We start from the raw sequence: 14968 nt of genomic DNA, 5'->3' as shown, positions 1-14968 counted from the left end.
GTTTAATATATAATTGATTTAAAAAAAAAAATTTGGATATTTAATCTTTGTTTTTTTTCAATATGATTTATGCAAACTCCATATGACAAGATTTGTTGTATAAAATTCTATGATGTAAAAATATTACAAATGTAATTGCTTACTAAAAACATGTCCCTAATTTCTTAAATCTTAATAAGAAAAGGGCATTAAAAGAAAAGCCCTTTAACATATAGGCAGTAAAATTTAAAATTTCTCGTTTGTGTTTTTGTAATTTATTACTTGCCTCATATATTTTTTTATAGATGAATAAAATACAATACGTCTTAACTATAATTGATGTATTAATTATAATGTATGAACACAAACTCTTCCGCACTTTGATATTATCCCTGATAATATAAATCATATAAAAGCACAATTGAATTAATATTTGAAAAATCTAAAAACATTACAACTTCTCTTTCATTTAGATTATATTGTCAACTGTAGATTTATTTTTTGTATAGGCAAAAACATTTCTACTTATACTAATCACAGTTTCAAATGTATCTCATACATTTCATATATTACTACTTACCTTTAAAAATTCGCATATATAGCCATTTATTATTTAGTAAAGCATAAACACATATAATGCCCCATATAGCTTTTCAAAGTATTGTTATTTAACTTTTCGTATTGCAGATGCTTATTTATGAACAAATACAAATTTCAGTTTCTTTTAGATATTAGAATAGAGTAAAATATTCTCATTTATATAAAATTACATTATACTAAATTGAAGGTCATTCCAACGCCATGGTTTTTATTGTCAATTATAGGTTAATTTGAAAGATTATATATCCGTTTTTTATTAATATATATAGATATAAATGTTATATCTTGATGAGAAAGTGGTAAAACTATAATTTATATTTCAATTGATCATAATTTTAGACTAAAATTTTAAAGTACGTAATTAATCTTAATATATTTGTCTTGTGATATATATTTTATTGTATTTTTTCATTCTTATTAACCCATATACCATTTTAATAAAAATTTTAATATAGAAATCTAAAATATTAATATCTAACGAAGAATATGATCTGTTATCGTCTAGACTCGAGTTTTTAAAAAAATTGGTTGTATATGACTCGAACGATATACTGTTTTAAAATTTATTTTAAAATATTTTTGCAGATCAATTACATTTTTAGATCAAGGTATAAAATTCTAGTTTATAATACACAAAAACTTTATAAATGTATTTAAACTATGAGAAAAAAAACCTTTAGATTTATGTATAGATATAAAGTTATGCTATATGGTATATTTATAGTTCTTGTATTATTTATTTATATTGTATTTTACAATTATTCTTTTCTATAAAATATTGTTAGTAATTTCTCGTTATATATTACCTCAGAAAGTTTCGGGTTCTACGTAAACAGAACCATGAAGAGATAATGATGCTTAAAATAGGAGAGAATGTTCCTACCCCCAAATAAAAGACTTTTAATATATCAACAGAAATTTAGGTAAATAGCAATAGAAAGAATTACAAAAACTTCCATTGTAGATGCTTGAACGACGAGGTTTCTGTCGCACCGTTGAAACTAGATTATTTAAAAAAAATAAATTGTTTGTTGTTTATGTTCTATAATTATTATTTTTTTTTACATAAATTAAATATATGTATTTTTTAAAAATAATAATTAGCATAAGAATTTATGAGCTCTAAATTTTTGTTTTTGGATTCTTGCATTAAAAACTCATCATAGGAAATATTAGTTCTCTATTTATATAAATATAAGTACATTTATTGTTTTACAAAGGCAAGCATATTTTTTACATAAAGACAGTGTACTTGTTGAAAGTTTTATATCTATCTGAACTCATTCGATGCCTAAGCTTCAACTAAAATTTGTAATAAATGTTTGTTTTAAGCTGCCTGTAGTATTTTCGATTACTAAATAACTTAAAAAGGGTAATTTGAAATATCAATATGTACATACATCGATTTCATATTTATTTAAAAAAATTACAAAAAATATAAAGTTTTAGAATACATGCAGACTTTAGTTGTTCTATGTTGATAAGGTAATTGTTTATGAACAATATAATTAACTATAATCATACATTAAAAAACATAGTTTTTCCAGATATTTGCTTCTATTGTATTTTCGATAACAGACATTTTTATAATTAAATATACGAATGTAGACTTTTTTATATTATGTTTTATATTTTTTCTACAGAATTTGATCCATAAAGCATTTTGTGTATATAGAAAGAATTGAAAAATTAGAAAAATGCTTTACATATTTAAATTTTATAAATTTATAATGTTTCCCTAATTTATAAGTTCCGTCTGATCTCTACATTTTCAAAATAAATTTTATAAGTTTGTGTGGCCTGAACAATTGTACTGTTATTGTCTATTTTGGTCTCACGCTTTGGACCTTTTGTGGTAATTATTTTTATTATGCCCAATCACAATCTATAAAACCATAGTGAATTTCATGATATATATCTACAGAAACATTTACTATTTACAAAATGTAATTTTTCACATGACAGTAAATTCCTATTGGTACATGACCGTTTGGAACCCGCTTTAGGAAAATAACCCCGCATTGGGGAAATGAACCCGGTTTGAAATTTTAAAGAAACTCCCCTTTTTAAAAAAATGGCAAAATTGGCAAAAACAATGTTTGTTAGGCAGATGAGGTTTTTAATGATGAATTGATTTATACATGGAATATAATAAAAGGTTTATTTTGGAAACATTTGATGCTGAGCGCGTGCGCCTTGCTCGTTTCTGTAACTAGTAGAAATACTGCTTTTTCCTTGAGGTAATACAAGAAAATGTATAACCTCTTTCTATTATAATCTCTAATCAATGGGTAGCATATGATGCCACATTAGCTAAGCAAAGGGATGGAGCACAGTACTAAGAATCACTCCATAAATGCTGTAACCTCTAGCGATTCTGAGTCACCGTCCGCCATATAATTTAGTTGGTTTGGGCTCATTTCTATAAAAGATAATTGTTCTAGATATAAACAAAGAAGAACAAGAGTACCTTTTACAGTTCCACTGGGCTTTCCAAATTCACAAAATTCACCGGATAAATTGTCTTCTGTCATTATTTAAAATAAATCATCAAGTCCCTTTTTTATAATTTTTTTTATTTTTCAGTTTTTTGATTTTTCCAAAGCGGGTTCATTTTTCCAAAGCGGGTTCCAAACGGTCATGTACCTTCCTATTTGATTTTACTCAATTTCATTGATTTTATGCGTACTGTGCTAATTATATTGTAACTAAATTACCATAGCAATTATTCTCTTGTCTATAATAGAACATGTATTAGCTAAATCAAATTGAAAGAGTATGTTTATTATTGGTTTTTGTGAATTCATCGTAAGCAACTCACCATAAGCAATTAACCAAAAATTAAAATATGATTTTTTTAGGGATATCCATTCTAATAATATTCAACTGCTATAATATGCAATATATATTTAATCCATACATAATCAAATTTAAATATATATAATGGATATTCCTAAGAGAAATTAATATTTTGATTTTTCGATGAATTGATTTATGTCAATTGCTATTCGGTGAATTCTCAGGACACCTTTTTTATTCCTGACATATTAGGACGAATTTCGGGGTTGCTCTCATAACCCCCTCAATTTAGCTTATGATTTCTGTGGTATCATAAATACTGCGTAGCTCCAAATTAGTGGTCATCCTGTTTTGTAACCTAACTCTTGACTAGTTGACTTGTTGATCGCTGCACACACGTTTTTAACTACTTCAAACTTTACCAAATACGTCTGGTTGTATCCTCAGCTTAATATTAACGATATACTTAGGATCACTGGATTATAAAATAGGTGTATATATTTAGAAATGATTAGATTCTGATCATCTGATGTTTTTTTTAAATAAAGTATACAACAACACACATTCGTTAATTGTCTATATTTTGTTATCTCCAATAAAAAAATCCAGTATTATACAATATAACTACATTATTAAATGTGCTTTGTCTATCTGATAGGAAGCAAAGCTCATAGAATTATTCTTTTAATGATTGTACAAAATATTGTTGTTGTTAAGGGTTGAATAAAGATATTTAAAATAGGAGGGGAATCAACGAAAAGAATTATTTTTTGATACAAACTTAGAAACGAAAATTACGCACTGGAAATTGATAGAATGTAACTAATATAAAAGATTTATTGAGTTAATTTATCATTAAGCTTAGAATTTCATAGCACATCTTTCCCCGGTATCGCTCATGGGATTAGCAAATTTAAAGACTTTGGTTTCTGTGGAATTATTAATATTTTTCAACTTGACTTTTTCAGCTTCAGTCCCCTTTGCCGACACCACTTCTTTAACAGTCGCCATGTTAACTAGTGCGATTACAGCTCTGGACACTTCTTCTTTTCCAATGTAACTAAAAGCAATATTTTTTTATATTACAGCACCCTGCTTTTCCGAGCGGTCTCCCATCTCAGTACTCACAAGGCTCTTACTGGCTTAACTTCGGAGAGCTGACGAGTTCCGGTGCTTTACAGTAGATATGGCCGTAATTGAATTAAAACAATATAATTTTACTTAATAATGTATAATTGACGTTAAACATCTGTTTATGTAATATACTGATAAGTGATTTATTTTTTTTTATTGTACAATTCGAATTTTTTAAATTTATAGATTAAGAGATACACGTAAACACAAATGGTTATTGTCAATAACTTAATTCTTGTTTTCCATCCCCTCTAAGGAATTGTTTCTAAATACTTTTTGTAGCCAATCAAATCTGTCCATTTGTAAAAAGATGATTAGTCAGTATAAGATCGGCTACGACAGTTAATATTGTATTTTTAGAGTACTAGGAGATTTTTTTTCAAAATAGTAAAAACATATGTAGACAAAAAATCTCATGAGAGCGAATCCTATCAATTATTTATGGACTTTTATAAGATTGAGCAATTGTTATACATAACATATAAAGTATAACTTAAGAAGCAAATAAACACAATAGTATTGGGTCAGGTACAATATTCCACATAAAAATTCCAGTCATGTCATTTTGACCTAATATCACTTTATTTAATTACAACCATATAAATATAAATTTGGTTCTATAAATAATAGTTGACTTTTTAGTAATTTACGAACTAGATTTTATATTTTCTTATATACTTACATGTTCATAAAGACTTTATTTTTTCTACCTGTATATATTAAAGAGGATAAATAACCTTGTAATTTTTTTAAAACAAAAATTAATGGGAAATTTTGATCATATTAAAGTAAAAGTTAATGTTTAAAAATTATTTTTCATCTTTAATGAGAAAAACTAATTATATTGCAAAGGTGAAATTCACATCAATGGTAATATTCTCCCTTTGAATCCCAATTTCTTCTATTTCATCCCACTCTACGCAATGTTTCTATTTTCATGATAGGTATCTTGTGTAGTGTAAAAACTGTTATTACTATCTAACTTTGGCTCTTTATATAATTTCAAGCCAACTTCTAGTCGATTTGTTTATGAAATTACATACGAAACGATTAACACAAAAAACACATTTTACCATAGAGTTATAAAGATTTTTTATCGCATTGGCTTTCAAAAAAAAAAATTAATTGAATAAGTAAAACATAAAAATTCTTTAGAAAATTTCTTGAAGTAAGCAAATCGTCGATAAATTAGCTTATTTGTACCATGTACAATATCGAAAATTACAAAGTAGTCTTACATGTAATTTTTTTATGATAAAATCCACAAGGCAAGTTTTTTGAATATTTTGCTAGATTTATTACCTTTTGTATGTTTAGTGCATGATTAAACTTGCCTTACGTTAACGTTATGTTATAGTATTTTTATTTTTTCAAAATAATTCAATCACTCATTCTATGCATAAATTTTTGTTAAAAGAGAGGAATTTTTACAAGTATAAACATGATGATACTTAATCAACAACAGAGATAGTTAATTTAAAATATTTTACATATAAAAACAGAGCTTGATTCGTAAGGAAAATATAATGTTTGTTTCAACTCATTTTAAGTAACGTAACCAAATGGGCGATGGCACGAGTAATATTCAGATTTCATGATCATTATGTGATATAGTTAATAGGTGTAAAATAATATCTCAAAACGCGACTTAGATGCAAACATATGCTGTTTTTAAATATAAAACTTCATTGTCCGTAATATACTTAGGATCGTCGAACTAACCTAAGAATTTATTTGTAAAAAAAGTATCGATTTCTAGAAGATGTTTCACAGGGCGATAAATGTCCGTTACCTCTGTATATATCATGATTAATGTTAAGAATATCTCTCTGAAAATATAGCAGTTTTGCAAACATACTAAAAAATCAAGCGAAGTAGATTATATGTGCAGATATATCACCTGAGTCATCCATCTATTGTTTTAAATAAATACAATATACAAAGTCCTATGAGTACCTTTTAGCGATTTAAAGAACTAGATTCAATAAATCCCAGGACCTACACTTTTGCAAATGAGAAGGAAAATTTGTTTTAGGAAATTCAAAGCTAGAAATTTTGGTTTTCAATAATCATTATTACTTCCATTTCTATGCATGATTTCTCCATATTTATACACAAAAAGCGTAGCCGTTAATTTAAATATTATTTTAACTTAATGCTATTTGCACTCGATCAATAATTTTTTGTATTATGGTAATAAATAATATTTTTGTTGGAGTTTAAATAAGATTCGTGTCTTATTATTGTAGAGTTAATATTCGTTTATAAAAATTTTATGTATTTTAGAGATCTAAAAAATGTTTTGGTAATATTAAATATACAATTATTAATTGAATTATACTAACAGACATTTAGAATACTTTTAAACGTTCACAATATTACTTTATTTGGGGTTTAAAAGCTTGTATAAAAAATATAAATTTTTTCTATTGTATATTTGACATAAAAATATGAGCTCATGGGTTTAATCAGTGCACTGTGTTTTATTATAAAATTCATTTTTTCCATCAGACTCACATATCTTATAATACTATTGTATAATATATTCATAGTAAAAAAAAAAATTATCTATATTCATTGAATTGATTTATTAATTCCTGGCCAAACGGTGCATGAAATTTACTTTATGTATAAATTTCTCTAGCATAAAAAAAATATGTAACACGATAAATTAATTTAACTTAACGTATCAAAAACACAAATTCACGTTAAGGGTAATTTCTTAAGGTATAATTATGAGATTTATCCAGTAGATTTAGTGAACACATGCATGATCACAATTTTATAACACGCCAATCATTACTTATGCAATGAAAAAAATTAATGCAAAGCCATAACATTCGTAATGGTTATATAATGAAAAAGGTGGATCTAACGCGAGTAAAATACATGATTTTATTTCATACAGAGAAAATCTACTTTTATATTGCATTGATCTTGCTAAAAAATATTCTCTGTAATCATTTTGATCTAGATTAGAAAAAAAAGGTAAAATAATGACACTATCATTGTTGAAACCCCCCGCGGAGTTTTATATGCTAGCAAGTACAATGTTGTAAGTTTTGGAAGTAAAGTTATACAGTATGGTACTGAGATTATCACAGCTGAGAGTCTCTTTGTTCGTATAGGAAATTCTCTTCAGCCTCTTACTTGTAAAAAATTTGTTTACTACGATAATATCACTTCATATGCTAAGGGGGATGTTTTTAGATTAATACAGAAAAAACTGGTTTTTTTACCAATGTAACTTTAAGATTTTGCATTAAGAAAATTTATTAGGCTTAGTTCATAAAAAATAGTAACATATAAAAAGATCAGATATTGACATATCAAAATGACATACTAGAATAATTAAAAAAGACAGTTGTTTAAATGTCATATGCTGTAAACGTATTTTAGATAACTGTTCATATTTTCTAATATTTTTGTATTTTTACAGCCATTTTAAATTTTAGTTTTTACATTAAATAATTTATGTGGAAAAAAACAATTATTTGATACATTATCCTCAACTTCCTGCGAAGGAAATTTCATGTAAATTTTAATCTTCACTGTTGAATACATTTTTTTGGTAAATAATTGCGTAACATGCCATGGACAAATTCTTTTTTATTAAACAAAAAAAAATCCACAAACAAGCTTTTTTAATCTTTTAATTTCTTCTAAATCGTCTAAAGATAAATAAAAAATTAAATCCTATCTATGATATGCTAAAACTACAAAAGGATGACCATTAGGATTTACTTACTTTCGTTGACTAGTTTGTTTGTAACATATATTTTAAAAAAATAGCTCAAGTCTGTTACGTTCTGATTATTATCCATTTTGGTTGTATTTGATATAATTTCAATAATATCTTTATGAGACAGTACTGTATCAAACACAATATCAAATGCTTATAAATATAGTTTCCAATTAATTACAATATTAAAAATTTTATTAGGAACAAATTAAATTTTTTTCAACACATATAAACATTTAACAGTCGGCGTATTATCATACCAGAATTATAATAATCAACTGTGACGGTTTTTTTATTAAAAGGTGCAGCTATATGATCGCTTTATAATTTCTGTTGTCATCCATTAATTCACTGTTGTTAAGCAAATTTATGAACTCTTTATATCATTATTTTCATAATTTCAATGGATTATAAAGCTAGATACTTTCAATACTGCAGTAAATAAAAACAATTAGGGGTTCAAAATTTTCATTTATTTAATAAAAAATATTGATAACCCTAATATAAAAAACAGATATATATGATTATGAATAGTCTAAAAATCACGATATTATATTGGCGATTACTTTATCAGGCAAAAATATAATGTTAGGAAGTTACATATTTAGTCTTCGCAGATTGCAGGGATTAATCAATATCGAGTATATATATGGCGTTATGATTAATGACCATAACTTTAAATAGAACAAACGCTTAAAAGACAATTTAGGTCATACGATAAGGTAAACAGAAGGTTCAAGTATGCATAATATACTAGAAACCCCAATACTGTTGTTTACAATTCTATAGATAAAAAAAATATGGACATTGAGAATGCTGATAACCCATAAATTGTTTTATAAGAATTTGTAAAATTTAAATCTAACTACTTTTCATGTTTTTAAGGAGATTTCAGATTAAAAAAATATTTTGTAAAAATCAAAACACGTGTATCTGATTCAAAACCTTAAATCAAAATTTATCAGATATATTTTTTTAATTTTTTAATTGTCTTTGAATATTTTAAAACAATATTAGTTATGTTAGTTGTGGACTGATGGTTTCCCATCAGTCCGAGAAGAATGTTTTAAACTATAATTTTTATTGTTCTTCATCTTCATACCCCCAAGGGTATGATTTTCTTTTATATTTATAGGCGGGAAAGTATTGTACATTTTCTTTCCATAAACATAGTTTGGTAAAGGAGGAGAATACTTATAGAATAGTATTCTCTAGTCTCCAGGGTAATCTTAGGACCACTGGAGATCTGTCACTTGACATTAGTTATTGATAAAAATAAAAGAGAATCTAAGAACTATCGTAAGAACATTTGCAAAGATCCTCACATTTTCTTTTTTTTTCAAAAAAAAAAGCTTTTGTTAAGAGTTTTCTTCTTGCGTATCAAAAGTTATAATTAGACATTTATAAGTCTTATAGAACTTCACAAGTTATAGTACAAATATATGTATATATTTTCTTTTAAAACTTTTATAGAAAATCATAAACAAAATATTAGAAAAAAAGATAATTCTTCATTAAATTTACGTTGACTGTATGGAAATGCATAATCAGACAAATCATTTGTTTCTATCACGCGAATTTATTTCATGTTAAAATACAAGTAATGAAAGAAGACATTTAGAATTGTTTTGTACTCATCGGAATTTACATTAGAATATCAATAATATTTCTAAGACAATAATATTTTTCATCCAACGTTTGTTTTAGATGGTCTTAACAATAAACTTTATAATCATTAAAGTTTATTGAAAATTAGAGCGCCGATAGAAACAATAATATTAACTTCGTTGAACTATTTATATGAAAACATATAAAAATCTGCGACCACAGAATTATATGTTGTGTAACACAAAATAATTATTATTTCGCGATGGCATATACCAGAGGCTATTCTCGACTATGTTTTAAACAGTTAAATAGTAAAGAATGCCATTAAATTATCAATGAATAGATACATATAAAGAATTGAAAAATATTATAAATATTAATAATATGAATATATATCATAAATTTTTTGAATAACCCTAAATTAAAAAAGTCACTAAGGGGTTTCGAAGATAAAAAATACAACCCAAATTTATAAGTTTATATTTGTGATATTATCCAATGTCAAGAAAATCATTTTTTATAAATATTTATTTTTGAAAAGAAGGGCATGAGCTACAAGAAGAGAAGTTATAAGCAAAGCCATGACAGGTCGAGACTAAACAAAGACCAATACAGGCCAGAAAAGCCTCAAATAAAAAATTATTTAGAAATGTATTTTTAACTGGGCAAATACTAGTGATAACGTCAATAACAAAAATAAAAAACTATAATTTTTATAAATATGAGTTCCCTATTTTATTTTGAACAAAAAATTAATTGTGTTGCATAAAAAATAAATTGCATGAATTAAGTATGGATCATATAAGTATTATTGTCGAAAAGAACGCCGCTATAGCTTTTTTCGAACTCTAATAGTTGATTTAAAAAATCCAGTGTTAGAGTTTTAATCTGCAGTTATTAGGTAAATCTATTTGCAAAGTTGTAGCAGTAACTGGCATACCTTTTATGTAAATTCATATTTTAATTCTTTCTTTAATTTATAATAGGTTAATTGTGCCCTGGAAATTTATGCATATAGATATTTTAGAAGCCTAATGCTTTGTCGTGAACTGTATAAAATTATGTGGATTTTTTGAACAGCTTTTCAAAAACATCGAAGGCTCTATCAAAAAAAGAGAAACTATAAAGTTTGCTAGCGATATGTGGATTTACCACAACAATTATACCTTTATAGCCCTTTACAATCGTAACTAACCATTAAAAATGGATTGTTTAATAGTCCAATCATCTTTCTGAGACATTAATCTACCAATATCAAATTCTTTTCCAAAGGATGTCTTGGATTTTATATAGACGCTGAGATTTTTGAAATCATGTAATATTAATAAATACAATATAAATAGAACTAAAAGTAAATCAATTAAAATAGATATATTAATAAGAATTAAACATCCAATTAAGCATTTATGAGTATTTGCCCCCGAAATAGTAATTTATCAAAAACAGATTAATTCTTAGGTAAATGATCTTTACAATTCAACAAAATAGACGATCATTAAAAAATTAATTTAATTGATTGTATGCCAATTACTATTAAGTCAAATTCTTACAAATATATCATATATATAAAAATATTGTGAATGATCTGTAAGTAATGCACACAGAAATTTATCTGCAGAAATCTGAATATCAAAGAAAACAACTTTTATCATTAAAATTTATACATTGTTAACTAAGTCCTTAATTTACCTAAATTTATATGGCAAATGAACAAAAATCATACAAAAAAGTTATATTGAAAATAAAAAAGACTAAACTGACACTATTATAAAAATTGAGCTATAATTTGATTGTATTAAATTATCACTCATGAAATTATTGGCTAGCTTCAAATATTGCCTAATCTATCTAAATATGTCTCCTTTTCTCCTTTATTAACATAAATACAAAAAATTATGAGTATATATGTCAGGCAAAAAAGATCTCAATCAAAAAAGCTCAGAAAATTCGGTTTGAAAGAGGAAGGATCAGAAGAATCTGAATCTTCTGATCTCACTAGCGACATAAAACATCAAAAATCTGAAAATTTTAGCTTCTTTTATCTAAAACAAGCAGCCACGGAAGCAGAAAAGGGGCTAAATAAGAGATTTTACAAAGAAAAAAGTTATATTCCAGAAAACTTGGATTAAGAACTTTTGAAGACAATTAAAGAAGTTAATAAAAGAGGGAGAAAAATAAAAAGGAAGGGGATAAAAATGTATCGGGACGTGCTAGCCTTCCAATTCAAAAAAAACTAGACAAATCAAAAAAAGAAGCAAGAAAACAGAATCCGCTTCGCCAGAGAATAAAACTATAAAAAGTTTCTCTGACTTTGATAACAGTTTATTTAAGGAAAAAACAATAGATGGTGTCGTTATGTTTTGTTGTGCGAAAAATGGCTGTATCAAAGAATTACCGACTATTAGTCGAATTAAGCGCCATTACATATACCATACGGATATAAAATCTTTTTTCCTCAAAATCTTGTTCTAATAAATTTTCTATAAAAGACAATGTGCTTCAACACTAAAAAGCGCATTGTAAAAAGAACAAAAAAAACGATTAGCACTACTATATTGTGTAAAAATTGTTTGAACAAACAGATCTATAGAACATAATAAATAGTAGACTTTGTTGAAATTTGTAATTTTTTTTCAAGAAGTCATATACACGCGACTTGTTGTAAAAATTATTTAAGACAAAATTTATTTAGTAATCTTTAAACATTATGAAGAACAAAATAAAAAAAAACAGAATATGCGCGTTTTAATGTTTTAAAAATATGTTGACTCAAGTATATTTTTTATAAAAATAATTTTGAGGTTAAAAGATATATTTTAAATTTAATATAGACGTAATTGAAGACAAAACCATATTTTGGTAAAATAACTAGCCTTTATAGCAAGAATTTATGACCAATTTGTTTTAGATGAAGAAGTAAAAAAAATAATTAGGGTTTTTTTTTAATTTAATAATAACAATAGAATGTAATATATTGAGATATAGAATATTATTTAAATTAAGTCGTTTTAAGTTCTCCCTGTACAGGTAATACTTAGCTAAAGCTCTTTTATTTTGATTTAGTATCAACTATAAATCAAAGGTGGTAATAGAAATATCATGCAACAATTTTTTATGAATTTTTTCGCGGAAACATTAATATATGATAAAAATTGATGAGTAGCTTGCTTTTCATTTAAGTAGACAATTTTTTATTAGATTTAATTGATGTAATTAAGGGTGTCTTAATTTCCAGATGATTTCATTACAAAATAGAAATGATCCATATAAAATTATGAGAGTAATTATTTGTTTTTAAATTTTTACATGAGCTAAAATTCAATTACAAATATTTCTTAACTGTGCGTCAAATATTAACCATAACCCGAGTATGCAAAATAATATCGATGTGATCTAATGTTTATTGGCGTTTTTAAATATGAAAATGTAATAATTAATTTTACAAATGTAACAAAGTGATTTTCATTTAAAACAAGCTATTATTAAATATGAAATCAAAAGGACCGGATTGGAAGAAAAGCGATTTTTAAGAAGTTAAAGTTCAAGACATATCACTATATGATTTTTAAGAAATTAAATAAAAAATAAGACATCCACTCTTTATCGTTGGAATTTAGGTAAAATTTTAAATATTAATAATTTATAGGTATGTAGAATAAATAAATTCGAAACCTCTTGCGTAATTAGGCTGATATTTTACATTCATATTCGTTAAAATGCATAAGCTATAAATTTTAATACTTCTACTATAGTCTATACATAAAAGGCTTTGTTTTCTCTTCGAACTAACTCTTGACTCTGATATTTTAAAATGAAAATTTTTTGTACCGGGGGTTCCGGATTATAAGATCTACCCCCAAAAGTCGAATTTTACGACATTTTAAATGGAAATTTTTATACTAGTAGAAGAGATCCACCCCATATCCAAATGGTAAAAAATTAATATAAAAGGAAACCTTTTGGCATAATGACCCTTTAGTTTTACTAGTAACTTGCAACTCATAAGCAGCAATACTTATGTTGATATTGTTTCCACGCAATTTTTTTTTAGCGTGTAAGGTTTTTTTCATTGAAGTAAAGTTTCAAAAAATTTAAAAAAAAATTTCAAATATGAATAGTAAACCATTTATTTATTAGGGGTTATAAATCCCACATCCCATCCTCATGATGTTTAGTCTCATTAACATAAACCTTACGAACCTTCCCACCTTAGTGCAGCCTTTTAAATCGAAATGTCTCTTCTTTCTTATCGTTTTATCATTATATTTTATTAAGTACGAATCATTTTCCATACTTCGATTTTTTTCGCCTTATTTACGCATCTTCCTTTATCATCTTTCATTCGACTTGCTAAATTTTTTCTCTCTTAGCTACAAGAACATTATCTCTCAATTTAAATTGTTCTCTTAATCTCTTCTCAAACTTCGTAACATACTCACCATCTTTCTCATTTAGCATTCTTAGCTTTTCGCAATTAGACATTTCACTTTTTGCTTCTATTGGGCTACATTTTATTCCACTGCGATACTTTCTGTTATATCATCGAAAGCGATCTTACTTTCACCCTAAATTACCTTCACTTTGCTTAAGTACAGCTTCTTTCAAAGTTTTAATTAATATTTCTATCCTTCCATTACTATCATGACTTTCAACACCTACCTTATGATGTAATATTCCATTATCACAACACCATCGCCCAAATTCTTCACTAACAATTTCTTTTGCATTTTCACTAATTATCTCTTCTGGTACACACTCTTTTTTAAATTAGTTTTCCATTGTCTTTATAACATTACTACTTGTTCTTCTATCCAATACTGCACTGTACGCATATCTCCTATAAAAGTCAATTCCTACAGAACATTGGATTTTGGATTTCCTATTTTCATGATATCAAGGCCTAACTTCTCTCCTGTTCTCATGGTGGCAATAAATTTCACCCACCTCTGTTCTTTATGTTAATACTTCTGCACGTTTCGCATTCTCTATATATTTTACTTATGTTTTCTTTCATACCTAACCAATACCATTTCCTTTTCAACTCATAATAAGTACCTTTTATTCCTCTGTGATTAAGCTCCAAATGTTTTTCCTTAATAAACTTAT

At 26.1% G+C, this 14968-nt stretch overlaps 1 protein-coding gene and 1 non-coding gene across 2 annotated transcripts; one reads left to right on the top strand and one right to left on the bottom strand.

The window, feature by feature from the left end:
* Positions 1–4459: 4459 nt before the first annotated feature.
* On the bottom strand, positions 4460–4574 carry VNE69_03807. The gene has a single exon (XR_010573992.1). It is a non-coding gene; the product is annotated as a 5S ribosomal RNA (ribosomal RNA).
* A 7183-nt stretch (positions 4575–11757) lies between these two features.
* Positions 11758–11991, top strand: VNE69_03379 (uncharacterized protein; the record flags this gene model as incomplete). The annotated part of the gene is made up of 1 exon (XM_065473243.1): positions 11758–11991. The coding sequence occupies one exon, from the start codon at positions 11758–11760 to the stop codon at positions 11989–11991; it is 234 nt and encodes a 77-aa protein (XP_065329315.1).
* Between the last annotated feature and the right edge of the window lie 2977 nt (positions 11992–14968).

This window comes from Vairimorpha necatrix, chromosome 3 (assembly GCF_036630325.1).
Source record: "Vairimorpha necatrix chromosome 3, complete sequence".
Lineage (NCBI taxonomy): Eukaryota > Fungi > Microsporidia > Nosematidae > Vairimorpha > Vairimorpha necatrix.
The sequence above is the reverse complement of the archived record's forward strand: the minus strand, read 5'-3'. Positions and strand labels throughout refer to the sequence as shown.